Here is a 16,064-nt window from a genome sequence, read left to right on the forward strand (position 1 = left end):
GTCCTCAAGATCAATGAAGACAACCGGGGTGGTGGTGAAGGTGGGCAAGGGAACCAAAAAGCTGGGAGCAGCCAAAACACGCCCCTTGACTGGCCACACCGCACGGGTGAGGGCAGCATGCAGCAGGCTCGGCCCCCATGCCCCAACCCGACATACATGTGCTCTCCTCAACTGTGACACACACGCAATATCCGGTGGAGCACACCAGCACCAGCTGTGGGGGTCCCAGGGGAGACAGGCCAGACTCTCACCCCAAATCCTCTGCAGCACACAGCACCCGCCCAAAGGGCTCTGGTTTCTTTCTGCATCCCTACCCATACTTTAAAACTTCTTGTAAAGAATGAATTGAAAGCTGAGCGCCAATGGCTCACGCCTGTCATCCTAGCTACTCAGGAGGCTGAGATCTGAGGATTGCGGTTGAAAGCCAGCCCAAGCAGGAAAGTCTGTAAGACTCTTATCTCTAGTAAACCACTCAGAAAACTGGAAGTGGCACTGCGGATCAAGTGGTACAGTGCTCGCCTTGATCTGAAGAGCTGAGGGACAGCACCCAGGCCAGAATTCAAGCCCCACGACTGACAGAAAGAAAGAAAGAAAGAAAGAAAGAGAGAAAGAAAGAGAGAAAGAAAGAGAGAAAGAAAGAGAGAAAGAAAGAGAGAAAGAAAGAGAGAAAGAAAGAGAGAGAGGAAGAGAGGAAGGAAGGAAGGAAGAAAATTTTTTTTGGGGGGGGGAGGGGTCCGATCGTGGGGCCTGAACTCTGGGCCTGGGCGCTGTCCCTCAGCTCTTCAGCTCAAGGCTAGTGCTCTACCACTTGAGCCACAGCACCACTTGCGGCTTTTTTCTTTTTGCTTATGTGGTGCTGAGGAATCGAACCCAGGGCCTCATGCATGCAAGGCAAGCGCTCTACCACTGAGCCACCTTCCCAGCCCAGGAAAAAAATTCTTGTAAAGAATAAATTGAAATATTAATTTCAAGACTCAGGTACAGTAACTTTTAGAGTTAAAGGGAAAACTCAACCTTTCAAAGTTCAATTTTCTGAAAAAAAAAAAAAAAAAGACCAAAACAAAAAGTTGTAAAACTTCTAAGGTGACACTAATTTGTGTCAATACTGAAAGTGTTAAGACAGACTGCTATGGGAGAGACAAACAGTCAATTCCTCTTTGGAGGTCTTTTGTTTTTGTTTATGTGGTTGAACTCGGGGCCTGGGTGCTGTCCCTGAATCTTTTCTGCTCAAGGATAACATTCAACTATTTGGACCACAGCTCCAGTTCTGGCCTTTTTTTGGAGACAAGAGTTTCATGGACTTTCTGGCCCAGGCTGGCTTCAAGCTTTGACCCTCAGATCTCAGCCTCCTGAGTAGCTAGAATCAAGGTAATTAAATTTGAATACTAAATTCTCAATAGAGTTTGGAAATAAATCCTCTAGAAAGTGAAAGAGAAAATTGAAAGGCCTAGAGTATTTGTCAGTACTGCCTGGGGCTTGAACTCAGGACCTTGAATTTGCTCTGCCACTGGAGCCATGACCCCAGCCCAGGCTTGGAGTATTTATGCATCTACCCACTGGAAGACAGAGGCTGTACTGCTGATAGTAACACTCCAGGAGTACAAAGTATTGTAGGTAAATATATAAAGCCTTCCTCAGAGGTAAAGCCAAATCACAAAGGAGCAGGACGGGATTTGGTGTCTTCCTTCCCCGCCACCCACCCTGGGCCACGGGTCAGTGTCTCCCTGATGCTGCCCATCCTCATCCTGGGCAGGCTAGTTTCCCCAGGGCCCCTCAGCCCGGCCCCGGGGGCGTGGGTAGTACGGATGTGCTCACTCCCGGGTGGCATGCTGAGCACAAGATGGGGGACACATGCGGAGGCCCCACGCGCAGTGACCTTGTTGAGCTTGGAGTAGTCGATGAGGTCCGGCCGGTGTCTGTGGATTAGGGCGCAGAGACCCAGGCCGTCCTTCCAGCTTCACAAACGAGGAGCAGAGGCCCGCGGTTAATGGGGAGAACCCAGTAGTGGGTGACCGCTGGAGCACCCCACTTCTCACTGGCACCCACTGCAAATCCCCACTCCCTGCCCTTCTCAGGCGGGATGGGTTTGGAGGTCCCCTCCCCCCCGGGGGGTGTGGACGCCATCGTGAATGGGCTGTGACACAATGCTGGGTTCTGGGGCGGAAGGGGACCCTTCTGGAACACGGAAAACTGGCCCCTATCTGGGGCAGCAGGAGGAGAGTATGGAGGGGCTGTGGGCCAGTCAGTGGGCGCCGCCACTGCCCCCCAGCCCAATCAGCTCCGGGGCTGGGCTCCACTCTGGCTCACCAGGCCCAGCTCAGGGCATCTGTGAATGCAGAGGCTCCTTCCAGCCTTGTCCTCCCTCCCTCCCTCCCGCTACCGACAATCCACAGAAAACAGCCTGTGTGGCAAACACGGGCTGCACTCCAGCCAGGCCGGGTTCCTCTACCTGTCCCCTGTTGCCTTCCAGTGGGATCTCCCTACTTCTCAGGACTCAGAGAGGCCCAGCCAGTGTCAGGAGGGGGGGGGGTGTCTGTGAAACTGGGGAGACAGGCAGGGCACCCCCTCCCCTCCGGCCCGGTGCTTGCCTGGTGTGGAAGTTCTGGATGTTCACGTTTCTGTAAGGGGCCGTCTTCCGCTGACACCACAGCAGCAGCCCTTCTTTGGCAGATGTCTCTGCGGGACAGACAAGAAAAGTGTCCAGGAGGGAATTCTGACCTCCTAGCTCACTTGATTCCCATTTGCTTTCAAAGCACACCTCCCAGCACCCCAGCACCCTCTCCACAAGCACCGAGAGCCAGGACTCTGATCCCACGGACTTCTTTGGGGCTTGCATTTAGGGTCTTGAGGCTCGTGCTGGGCTCTACCATCTGAGCCACACCTCCACTTCCAGCTTTTTGCCGGTTATGTGGAGGTAAGTCTCTCTGATTTGTCTGCTCAGGCTGGCTTTGGACCTCAATTCTCAGACCTCAGCCGCCTGAGTAGCGAGGACTATAGTGAGGACTATATACCAGTATCTGGCTTCCAGAGACAAACACCTGGTAATGCTTAAGGAATTTCAAAAGGATAGTGTAAAAGCAGCTGCAGGTTACACATTAAAAAACAAAAACTGAAGCCAGACTTCAGGGTGAGTAGTATCTTTTTTTTATTTATATTTATTTTTTGTCTGAACTCTGGGCCTGGGCATTGTCCCTCAGCTCTTTAGCTCTAGCACTCTACCACCTGAGCCATAGCACCACTTCCAGCTATTTTTTTCTGCTTATGTGGTGCTGAGGAATTGAACCCAGGGCCTTATACATGCAAGGCAAGCACTCTACCACTGAGCCACCTTCCCAGCTCTGTATCTTTAAAGTGAAAATAATAGAGCCTGGCGATGGTAGCCTGCACCTGTAATCCTAGCAACTCAGGAGGCTGAGAAGTGAGGATTGTGGTTTGAAGCCAGCCAGGGCAGGAAAGTCTGTGAGACTCTGATCTCCAAGAAACTACCAAAAAAGCCAGAAGTGGAACTGTGGCTCAAGTGGTAGAGCACTAGCCTTGAGCAAACAAAGCTCAAGGACAGTACCCAGGCCCCAAGTTCAAGCCCCACAACTGGTCCCAAAAAACCCAAAATCCCAAATTTATACAAAAAATTTTAATTCAGACTATTAATTCAAGCTGGCTGTCATTCCTGAGCCTCAATTAATGTTTTAATCTCACTATGTCATGGTTGGATTTTTAGCTGACATAAATGGGACTCTGGTGCTAAAATTGAAATTTTATATGTGAATTCGAATTCCCCCTGAGGGCAAGAAGATGTCAGGCTTCCTGTCACCCAGCAAAACAATAGGCAAAGAGCTGGTTATTCATGTTTGCTGGTTGGTGAATAACTTAAAATCACCCCAAACGGGCTTGGCAGGCGAGAGTACAAACAACACCCCACCTTTCACACTCGGGTGATGTGGTAGGTTAAAAAGGGAAGGGCCTTGTGCCCTTGCTTGGTTCTTCACTCAAGGCTGGTGCTCTATCACTTGAACCACACCCCTACTTCTAGCTTTTTGCTGGTTAATTCGAGGTGAAAGTCTCACAGACTTTCCTGCCTAGGTTGGCTTTGAACCTTAATCCTCAGATCTGTCTTCTGAGGAGGGAGAGGAAAACTTAGAAGAGCTCTGTCAGTAGTTGTGAACTTACTCATATAATGGGTAAAGGAGCTCCATAAATGTTTGTGGGGGAGGGGATGCGTGCTAGTCCTGGGACTTGAACTTAGGGCCTAGACACTGTCCCTGAGCTTTTTGCTCAATGCTAGCACTCTACCACTTGAGTCATAGCTCCACTTTTGGCCCTTTTTTTTTGGGGGGGGGAGTGAAGGGTTAAGAGCAGTTAAGAGTCTCACAGAGTTTCCTGCCTAGGCTGGCTTCAAACTGTGATCCTCAGATCACAGCCTCCTGAGTAGCTAGGATGACACGCGTGAACTGCGGGGCCCAGTTAAATGCTCATGGCTAAAAGCAACTGCTGCTCTGCACATGCACTCCTCTTCCAAAAGGACCCCATAGCCGTGAACAAAGATAGCGCCCCAGTCTTCCCCAACCACACATCAAACCTCCCATGACTCATCTTCCACGGCCGACATTCTCGGAGGCCCCCCGACTGCCATACCCACGCAACACCACGAGACCCTCAGCAGTGCCCTTCACCTTCCACGGAGATGTCCTGGATGGCGAAGCGGAGGATGATGGTCCAGATCATGCCGAGAGTCATCTTCACATTGCCATCCACGATTTCTGCAGGGGAGAGACAGATGGCCCTGTGAGCCCAGCCTTCCCCAGCAGGCTCTGTCTTCCACTACCGCCCAGCTGACACAAATTCTGGGTTCATCAGGACCACAGATCTGCACATGCCTCAAGGCTGAAAGCCTTGAAAGACTTGTGGCCTTATGACAACAGGAGCCCAGGTCTCAAGTGATCAAATAGAAAATGGTCTCATGGGTTCCCTGATCCTTCCTAACACCCTTCCCACGGGGGAAGAGTCCCAACTCCTGGGGATCCCCAGGTACTCAACACCACCCCCACGTCAAGAACAAGGCCGCTTCCTTTCTAGAAATCACTTCTGCTGAAGAGCCTCTTGCTCCTGTGGGTCTGACTCCATCCAAATACCCCGTGCCTCCGCACCGGCGTGTACACTCTGCGTCCAGCAGGGGGCAATGTGGGAAGCACGGGAGAGGGCAGAGGAAGAGCGCAGGGCAGGCCCGCCAGGGACCCCTCACCTTCAGCCCCGATGGACACCAGCTTCACCCCCTTGCTGGCTATGTAGTCCAGGGCTTTGTTGACGTTGGCGATCTTGTGGAAGCGCATTTTGCCCCGGTCGGGTTTGGGCAGCCTCTCACCTGCAGGACAAGAAAACCAACATGCCAAAACTTGGGGAGAGAGGGCTGCTCCCTAACATGGCTCCAGTTTCTAGAACTCACAGGGGAATGGACACGTACTCAGGACCCATCTGAGCCAGTGAAGCTGCCAAGGTCACTGAAGACACTTGGCTAGAAAGATACAGGTCAGGACAAACTTCCCCTGCCCTCCCCACAGCCCCATCAGCCAACTGAACCCCAACTCAACCAACATGCCGAGTCATGTCTGTATCTACACTGACCTTCGGCTACTTGCAGACTAGGCATGGGCTGGAGTAAGTGGATAGGACAGTGGGATGGGTAGTCAGAGACTTGGTATTTTTTTCTCTCTTCTTTTGTTTTCAGGGGTGGAGGGGGGATAGAAATATTATTTTAGCTGAGCACCAGTGGTCACACCTGTCATCCTAGCTACTCAGGGGGCTGAGATCTGAGATTCATGGTTCAAAGCCAGCCCAGGCAGGAAACTCTGTGACACTCTTATCGCTAATAAACTTCCAGAAAACCAGAAGTGGTGCTGTGGCTCCAGTGGTAGAGCACTAGCCTTGCTCTGAAGAGCTGAGGGACAGGGCCTAGGCCCAGAGTTCAAGGCCCATGACCAAAAAAATATATTAATTTAATAAGTCCATTTTTAACAGAATCTGTCCCTTTGTTTAGAACTGAAAAGGACCTGCAGGCAGGTTCCAGCGACCCGTGTTCTCGGCCGGCCTGGTTCAGAGGGGACTCCATGCTGCCACCTTTAGGCTGTGGCCCCTCCCTCCTCCCTCCTCGTGCGTGTTTGGGGGGGGGGGGGGGATGTGCACACCCACCTGAGATGACCTCCAGCAGCAGCATGAGCTTCAGGCCATTCCGGAAGTCCTCCTCGATGTTCTCAATCTGGGTGCCGGCTTTGCGCAGGTGGGAGTTGCACCAGGCGGTGAAGGTCTGCAGGGAGAAGCAGGCACTGCTGAGCAACCATGGCCGCCTGGCCCCATCCCCCAGGACAACAGGCCACGGGGTCACAGGTCGCGGGGTCACAGGTCGCAGGGTCACAGGTCGCAGGGGCGCAGGCCACACTGCCTGTGCATTTCCACCCACAGGAGGCGGAAGAGCACGGCAATAAAACTTGGAGACCCAGAGCCAAGAGCTTGGCCTAGAGCTGGGCACTAGTGGCTCACATCTGTCATCCTAGCTACTCAGGAGGCTGAGATCTGAGGCAGCCTGGGCAGGAAAGTCCATGAGACTCTCATGTCCCATTAACTAGCAAAATGCCCTAAATGGAAGTGTGGCTCAGGGGACAGAGTATCAGCCTTGGGAGGCGGGGGGGGGGGGGGGTGCGGGGGGAAGCCAATGGACAGCCCTGAGTTCAAGCCCCACCAATGGCACCAAAAAACCCAAAAGTACTCCTCTTTTGAGACAAAGTCATTCGTTTGCCTTACAACTTGAAGACACGCTGTCTTTTCAAGGGTGGCTGCGTTATAGCACTACTCCACCTTCTAAAGAGCCTCTTTTTTTTTGGGGGGGGGTTCCGGTCGTGGGGCCTGAACTCTGGGCCTGGGTACTGTCCCTCAGCTCTTCAGCTCAAGGATAGCACTCTACCACTTGAGCCACAGTGCCACTTCTGGCTTTTTTCTGCTTTTTTCTTTTTGCTTATGTGGTGCTGAGGAATCGAACCCAGGGCCTCATGCATGGAAGACAAGCACTCTACCACTGAGCCACCTTCCCAGCCCTAAAGAGCCTCTTGAAGCAGAGAGACAACGTGAAGATGGGCTTTACTTCCTGCTCAACAAAAATGAGCTTGCCTGCAGAACAATGCATAAGTAATGTCTTTCTTTAGAAGAGAGGGTGGGCGATGCTCCCGTAGCAGAAAGGCAGAGGGAGTGGGGGGAAGGACTCATAGCTACTAATTACCAACAAGGAGTTTACTTCCCATGAGCAACAGTTTTCAACTCTTAACTAAATTAATTAATCACTTAAAAACAACAACAATAATCGTAGCCTCTTACTAGCTTATTCCAGGTACCTAGCTAGATCCTGGATTCTAAACAGGACCAGAGACAGCCCAGCTCCTGATGGCACAAGCCTCAGTGGACAGCACACTATGTTAGCGGCACCCAAAGCCCTTCTGTGTGTTTCTCAAGCTCACTTTAAACAGCGTCCACTGCTGTACTATTTCCTGCCAAACCCAGATTGGAGATGCTTCTGGCAGCTGGAGCTAAGACTGGAAACTGTCTCCTTGTCTCCCAACAGCTGTGGGGCCCAGGAACAAAGTGACTGGCACGTTAAACTGGGGTCAGGAACAGGCAAGGGATACACAAACAGAGTTTGAGTTCAAATTGACCGAGCCAGCCTCTCAAAATGTGCAGCTTCCAACTAAGACAAGAAAAGGACCACGTGACCAAGTACGGCAGCACATACCTATATTCTCAGGACTCAGGCATTCAGGAGGTAGGAAGAGCTCCATCTGAGTCTAGCCTGGGCTACGTAGAAAGTTCAAAGCCGGCTTTAGCTATACCACGAGACGCTGTCTCAAAAATAAACAATTTAAAAAAGACCAAATATCCACCAAAATGATTTTCCTGGTGTAATAAAAAAGATTCTCAAACCAGTCCCTCATTTCAAGAAATATCTGACAGCAAATCAGTTCCACGGCAGAAAGAAAATGTAGGTATTTTCTGGAATTTAAGTAACTTTTTCCTGACAGCCAGTACAGTAATTATTCCTAAAACACATGTGAACTTTCATTAGACTCAAAGCAGGGAATACTAGATCCATAACAATCAATGTGGCAGCCCCTAGCTGTAAGACACTGTTTAAGCTTAAGTTAAAGTGAAACTACATTAAAAAGAGCCCCTGAGTTCCACAGGCCCCTTTCCAATGCTCAGGGACTCTATGTGAGCCTGTGTAGCTACAGAAAAGTCCCTGTGACCAAAAATGTAATGGGACATCAGTGCTCTGAAAACAGATGGCTGTTCAGGGAAGGCAAGGTTACTGTAAGACTATAGCTTCATGCCGGGCACTGTGACTCGTACCTATAATCGTAGCTACTCAGGAGGTTGAGATCTAAGGATCAAAGCCAGCCTGAGAAAGAAACTCTGAGACTCTCATCTCCAATAAACCACCAGAAAACCAGAATTGGTGCTGTGGCTCAAGTAGTAGAGCGTTCGCCTTGAGCTGAATAGCTCAGGGACAGTGCCCAAGCCCAAATACACACACACACACACACACACACACACACATATATATATATATATATATATTTATATGGCTTCATGTTAGTCCATATTCTATACTTACCTTTTGGACTGCTGATATATCTCCTTGCTTCAAAATTCAAGAGGGCATAAAGTATAAGTGGGTCCCTCTTCCCCCTGTTCTCAGCCACCTAGTGCTCTGCCCAGAGAGATCAAAGCTACTGGACTCCCATGTAACCTCCGGTGATCTATGCACGTGGGCACTTACAAACACACACATGATACTATGATACGAATCATAGTAAACGCATGGTTTTGCATCTTGCTTTTTTTTAACTGACTTAAAAAAAATGCGACTTGAGGATCATTCCACATCAATACAGAGGATTCCTTTACTATAGCAGCATAGTATTCCACTGTGCAGCTTATACCACACTTTTTGTAACAGGTTCTATGGCTGGACACTTAAGCTATTTCCAAATAATTAAGTTCTATATTTGTGTGTCTGTGTTTGTGTTACTCACGCACACATGCACACAGTCCTGGGGCATGAATTCAGGACCTACGTGCAGTCCCGGAGCTATTTTTGCTCAAGGCTAGCACTCTAGCACTTGAGCCACAGCGCCACTTCTGGTGTAGTTTTTGTTTATTTGTTTGGGGTTTGGGGGTTTTTGGTAGTTAAATGGAAATAAGCATCTCATGCACTTTCCTGCCGGGGCTGACTTTAAGCCACGATCCTCGGATCTCAGCATCCTGAGTAGCTAGGATGACAGGTGTGAGCCACCGATGCCTGGCTCATTATATTTATGGTTTTAATTACCACGGCCATGGCCTTTGTTCTTGCGTGTTTTGTATCTCCAGCATTTCTGAGAAAAGCCTTTGGATCCCAGAGGAAATAGGAAACTGCACAAGTCCCTGCACCTAAAGGCGGGAGGAGGCGGGCGGGAAATGCACGAATCCTAAACCAGGGCTGTCTATCGGGGCGAAGCGCCCGCGTTCTGTGGCTGTGTATCATTTCTTGTCCTCGAGGCAGGAAGAAGCCCAGGTTGTGGGTTCTAAGCCTGCCCTGCCCTCAGCCTGGCCTGCAGCCCACAGTGGGGTAACTGTATCCCCAAAAGGAAAGAGGAAGGGCAGCCCTGTCCGGCCCGGTCATGGCTCCCAACAGAGTCTGTTTCTGACTATGACAGCTACAATTATTTGTCCTTCGTGTCCTGATGCCGTGGAGGCTGTGACTGCGGTGGCTAGCACTGAGGAGCAGTCAGTGAGGAGGAGGCCAGCCAGCACCGCCCGACAGGCCGGATCTGCACCCTTCGCACCGGAACCCGATTCCCACCAAGCTGATTTTCCAAAATCCGCTCCACTTACATCCACCATGTTACTGCTACCTCCTCCTTCACAAGCTCCTGCCTGGTCAAGCCCACATCCTATCGCCCTCCTGGGTCTTTAATGACTGTAACAAAAGTAAGGGATCTCTAGAGAGCTGTACATGTTTCTAGAATCTTCCGTGAAGGTGGAGCACAAAGGTCGGAGCTGCTTCTCTAAATCAGATCTTTGTCCAGCTCTGGCTTACGGAGGAGACTTGTTTGTCGGAGGGTCAGGGCCTAGCTGGACAGGGCAAGTACCCTGCCATCCATGCGGCTGCCTTGCTTGCTGGTCTTCCAGCCACCAAAATCCCGGGCACACAAGTTGGCAGCACACGAGTCTCTCACCAAACACCACAGCACTAACCCTCACCCACACTGGAAGCCAACAGTGTGATCTTCAGCTCCAGTATCCAGAAGTTCAGACATATTAGAAACTTCTACAAGAGTATTTCTGCTGGCCTCCACTCAGCAGCCAGGAAGTCTCTGAACCCAGGAGCCCCACTGAGGTGGTAACAAAGCAATCATCACAGTGGAGACCGGATAACCAAGTAACTGAGCGAAATCCCAGACCTTTAAGGTAGCCAGGGGCCCAAGCAACTTCCTACAATGCACAGTAAATCTTTTCTTTCTTTTTCTTATTGGTTGTGGGACTTGAACTCAGGGCCTGGGTGCTGTCCATGAGCTCTTTTACTCAAGGTTCTACCACTTTTTTTTTTTTTTTTGCCGGTCATGGGGCCTGAACTCTGGGTCTGGGCGCTGTCCCTCAACTCTTCAGCTCAAGGCTAGCGCTCTACCACTGGAGCCACAGCGCCACTTCCAGCTTTTTCTGTTTATGTGGTGCTGAGGAATCCAACCCAGGGCCTCATGCTCGCAAGGCATGCACTCTACCACTGAGCCACCTTCCCAGCCCCAAGGCTCTACCACTTTGAACCACAGCGCCACTTCCAGTTTTCCAGTGGTTCATTAGAGATAAAAGAGTCACAGACTCTCCTGCTTGGGCTGGCTTTGAATCACAATCCTCCAATCTCAGCCTGCTGAGTAGCCACCAGCCCCTGGCTCAAATCTTAAAAAGCTAACCAGACAGTACGTACATGTAGGTAACCCCAAGAAGCCTACATGAGCTACAGTAAGTTACAAGCATATTTGCAGGTCCATTTGGACTCCTGATGTTCAAATAACTGATATAATCAGGCATGCTATTCTGTGGTGGGCATCAATACCCTGTGCCCCAAATCTCTGCTTTGTCTCCATCCCAGACGCCCACAGCCTGCAGCCGGACCCCAGGACCAGCTTAGACCCTGGTATGAGTGATCAGCTCGCTTTTCTATGCACAGTCCCTCTCCTAAGGAATTCCTGCATCTACCTCATGAAACCAGTCTGCTTGGAGGCATGATAGCGTTACAAGAGATTGGAAATATTTTGTAAACATAAATGTCACCGGTGCTCAGGGCCATCCATGAGATTTCAAACCGGAGGGGTTCTGTGCTTTAAACTTAAGACAATGAAATCACTGCAGGTGGGCTCAGATAAGGCAAGACTGCTCCAGAAAATGGAAGGCAGCCTGTAGTCATGACGGAAGCGTGTTCAGGCTGCCTCCGCTAATGGAGAAACATGCTGTTGCTCAGCAAAGTTCACAGGATGTTTCTTCAGAGCAAGAGGCAGTGTAAAAAGGTCTGTGATTTTAGAAGTTTCTATGGCCGGGAGCTGGTGGCTCACACCTGCAATCCAAGCTACTTGGAAGGCTAAGGCCTGAGGATCGAGGCTTGAAGCCAGCCTGGGCTGAAAAGTCATGAGACACCTATGTCCGATGAACCACCAAAAAGCTGAAGTGGGGCTGTGGCTCAATTGGTAGAGCACTAGCCTTGAGCAAAAATAAAAAAAAACTCAGAGAAAACACCCAGGCCCTGACTTCAAATCTCAGAACCAATAAACTCTCTCTCTCTCCCTCCCCCCTCCCCCCCCCCCCCCGTTAATTGTCTCTCTTTCTAGGTAAGACCATATGGGATAGAGATCAGATTCTATCTCATTAGCTGAAAAAATAAAGAGCAAAACACTAAAAATGTGTATCTGTTCAAGTTCTAGGTTTTAAAGAATTATGATTATCATGTCAAACTTAAGAGCTAAGGGATCCTTCACTGTGAAGAAAGATACTGTACGCTTGCCAAAGAAAGAAAAATACCTTGCAAAAATAACAGGCAACCTCATTGGGGAGGATGTCCAAAAATAGACTCCCGCTCGTGATGGTGCCTGGAACTGGCAGGTTCAAGATGGGTCTCAGCGCTCAAGAAGACAGGCGTCCCCCCCTGCCCCCCACCTGGCTCTCATCAGAAAAAGATCTCAGCCACAGATTCAGTCAAGCTTCCAGGCCAGGCTGTGCAGAAGACAGAAAGGAAGGGACTAAACTCCAAGGCTACATAGCAAGACCAAAAAAAAAAAAAAAGATTCCCCAGGGTTTTCATGGAAGCCAAATCTAGCCCAAACAAGGCCTGGCCTCTCTGCTATGTGGAATCCTCCCCGCAAAACATCCAGGAGGACAGAACAAAATCACAGCCATGGAATGCGAAGGTGGAGGCGGCGTGGAACAGGGGAGGCCCTGGGCCCTGATGGGAAGTGGAGCCTTGTCCACAGCCACTCCTCCATGCCACGCCCCTTCTCCAGCTCTGCAAGTAGAGTCACCGGACATTTCCCACCAGTAAGTTAAATCAGATCTTCAGGGCAGTGAGCTTGGAGAATCGCCTGGAAGGTACTAATGCCTGGCCTCAGAGCTTAATGCTGCAGGAAGCCTCAGCTGGGCATTCAGTGCGGTTATACCTGCCTCTCTCACGTGGCTGATTCTTGTGGGGACTGTTCCACTGAGGCTCCCCAGGGGCGGCTCTGTACAATCTTGTACCTCCCCAAATCACCTGTTCCCTAGGAGCAGGGGCGACTATGCACACCCAACTGTTGCTCAGTGTTTGGCGGCGGCAGCGGCAGCAGCAGCACCAGCAACAGTGGGTCCTGTGTTTCCCCCATTCCTTTCCTGCGGGTGGGTTTAAGCTTCAATAAAAGCACGCCCATGCTGCGCCCCATCAGCCCATCCGGCAACTGAGGAAGCAGCTTGCACCCCACAGACAGCAAAATAAACATTCTTTAGTTCAAGTTCACCATACTGTTACTATTTTCAGGGACCCAAATAGAGGGTTGTCTCCAGAGGAGCGCAGACGCGGGCTTGGGAGGACGCACGCTCCGGAACACACACACACACACACACACACACCCTACACATGGAGAGAACGCAGGAAAGTGGGGTGTGTGGAGCTCCTGATTACATGCTAGGGCTCCCCACTGAACAGTACCAATGTCCCTGGACCCCGAGCTACTCTGTCCCATCAACAGCGATGGCCTACTCTATGGGAATGCAAGCTTCTGGAATGAAGCCTAAAGCAATCTGGTGGGCACCATGATTCTAGTTTTCTCTGGGCTGTGAGTTTAATTTGTTTTTCTTACCTGTATATTCAACAAAGAATATGTAATCGATCTTTATATGATCCTTTTTTAAACTATGTTTTTAAGAAGTACTTTGGAGAGCGGGGAGCACCTGCAATCCGGTGCTTGGGAGGCAGAGGCAGGAGGATTGACAGTTTGAGGACAGTCTGGGCTATACAGCAAGACTCGTTTTTTTACAAAAAGAAAAAAAAAAAAGCAGGGGGCTGGAGATACAGTCCATGCGTGAGGCCCTAGGTTCTGTACCTATGAAAAGCAGCTAGCGTTCCGAGTGCTGAGGGTCACACCTGGAACCCCAGCTACTCGGTACGCTGAGGTCTGAGGACTGCGAAGCAAAGGCAGCCTGGGCAGGAAAGACTGCAGGACGCTTATCGCCAATTATCCAGCAAAATAAAACTGGAAGTGGAAGTGTGGCCCAAGTAGTACAGCACCAGCCTTGGGGGGGAAAGCCAACAAAGAGAGTGAGGCACCAAGTTCAAACTCCAGTATCAGCACATGCATGTGCACGTGCACACATGCACGCGCGCACACACACACACACACACACGCGCGCACACACACACGCACGCGCGCACACGCACACACACACGTGTGATGTGTGGGGGTAAACCATTCAGGAAAGTATATAAAAATATAAAATCCGTTAGCCAAGACTCACAACTACTGTTTTAAATGTATTACTGGTAATAATAATCATGTCCGTCCTTGATTATCTACAATTACACCAGCTGGATTTCCTGCATTTGGGGAGAGACTCTGCAAGCTGCGTAGAGTCTACCGCCTCAGCTTACTGGGGTTCATCACTCAATGAGGTGTTACTTCTAAATTTTTTTCAGCTTTCCATGGAAATATCTACTCCAAGATCACACTTCAACCCTAATAGAGAAGGTGCCACCTGCCTGAGCCCTGGCACCATAGAAAAAAGTCCCTGCAGCCTTCCGGCCTGGGCGCCCAGATAGATGTCAGTTCTAGCCACAGCCACTGCCACACACCAGGCACTCTTGAGAGCTTCTTCTGCTTCCCAACCAAGTGCTTGAAAGACTGAAACAGGGGTAGCCCAGCCTGTCTGCGCAGGGACACAAGCACAGTGCTGGCCAGGCCTGGTCCATCAGACTACAAACACTCTCACAGGCTCTTCAGATGTCTGAATGGACAAACAAATTCTTACAGGAACACAGAGTATGTAGCACGTCTATGTCATTCCTGCCACTCTCTAGGTAGGTAGGTAGGAGAACTACAGTTGGAGACTGACTCTAGGCAGAAATACAAGAACCTTCTTGAATAATAATTAGAGCCAAAATAGCTTAGGGACTCAAGTGGCCAAGTGCCTACCTAGCAAGCATGAGGTTCTGAGTTCAAATCCTAGTACTGCCAAAGGAAAGAAAAATTACAATTTTGATATGAGACCTAAAATTGTTAGAAGAACAAGTCTAGAGACCTGACTTTGGTAATGAGGTAATAAACACCAAATTACCCCCCCCCCTCTGGTACAGGGCCTGAACTCAGGACCTCAAGTTTGCTCGCCAAGCACCCTACCACTCGAGCCATGGTTTATAATTCTCCAGTTCAGAAACAGGCCTGTACATTTTTTTTTTTTTGTCGGTCGTGGGGCTCGAACTCTGGGCCTGGGCGCTGTCCCTCAGCTCTTCAGCTCAAGGCGAGCGCTCTACCACTTGAGCTACACCGCTACTTCCGGTTTTCTGGTGGTTTATTGGAGATAGGAGTCTCACGGTCCCTCCTGCCTGGGCTGGCTCTGAACCACGATCCTCAGATCTCAGCCTCCTGAGTAGCTAGGATTACAGGCGTGAGCCACCAATGCCCAGCTTGGGCTTGTACTTTTAAAAGCACACGATGACCTTGCCGACAAGGCTGCCTGGGCGCCTCCTTGGGACAGGACGGCCACAGTTCATGCTTTGAACTGGTCCACTTCTGACAGGCAAAGGAGGTGCTATTTATAATCCTCTGGGACAAGAGCCACCACTGGGGTTGTCCTGAGCAAAGCTGGACGTGAGGTCCGGGGACGCTGCAGTGAGTACACGCTTCCCTTCCCTTCCTGGGAGCGGGGGTCGGAGCGGGGAGCTGCCCACCATGATCACGGGGCCACCTTCTCCTCACCCAATCGGCCATCTTTTGGGGAAAGAAGGGCTCTTGGGAGACAAAAGCTGGCCTAGCGAGGCATGCAGCCTGCCATCTCTTTTGTGGGGGTATGGGAGAGGGCGAAGGCCTGATCCGTGAGTAAAATTCTCCAAAGCTCAACCCATCCTGAAAATAACCTTTACTGTAGCCTTCCATGTCCACTCCGCTCGGCCCTCTGGCTGTCCTTGGGGGTGGCGGGGGAAACAAAGACACCAAGTATCAAATTCAGCATCCTCAGATGCTGGCCTCATCTGACACCACCCGAGTTCCCCGCTCAGAGCATTCACACCGAAGATGCTAGGAGAGGAGCCCTGTTACAAGACGAGTTCAAAGCACCAGGGAACTATTCCTTTTCCATGGCTCACATGCAACAGAAGTGCCACTTCCTGTGAGTAAGGCTGGCCTTTATCTAGAGGTGTTAAAAGGTCTGGCCTCTGCCCACGTGCTTTTATTTACTGTTTTCAAATCCTTTTGCTCTTGCTTAGGTTTTTGACTCAAGGCTGGCACTCTACCACTTGAGCCACACCTCCACTT

The 16,064-nt window shown here is 50.5% G+C and overlaps 1 protein-coding gene across 1 annotated transcript in view; it reads right to left on the bottom strand.

Annotated features, from left to right (window-relative positions):
• The window catches only part of Actn2 (actinin alpha 2), a 52,657-nt gene that overhangs the window by 24,887 nt on the left and 11,706 nt on the right, over positions 1-16,064 (bottom strand). Inside the window, exons 2-6 of the mRNA XM_042686066.1 lie at positions 6,184-6,298; positions 5,240-5,359; positions 4,671-4,757; positions 2,589-2,676; positions 1,877-1,955 (exon numbers count right to left, since the gene is read on the bottom strand). Coding sequence (XP_042542000.1) covers positions 1,877-1,955; positions 2,589-2,676; positions 4,671-4,757; positions 5,240-5,359; positions 6,184-6,298 — 489 coding nt within the window. The remainder of the gene's footprint in view (positions 1-1,876; positions 1,956-2,588; positions 2,677-4,670; positions 4,758-5,239; positions 5,360-6,183; positions 6,299-16,064) is intronic.

Source organism: Dipodomys spectabilis, unplaced genomic scaffold, assembly GCF_019054845.1.
Source record: "Dipodomys spectabilis isolate Male_0828 unplaced genomic scaffold, ASM1905484v1 ptg000096l, whole genome shotgun sequence".
In the NCBI taxonomy this organism is placed as follows: Eukaryota; Metazoa; Chordata; class Mammalia; order Rodentia; family Heteromyidae; genus Dipodomys; species Dipodomys spectabilis.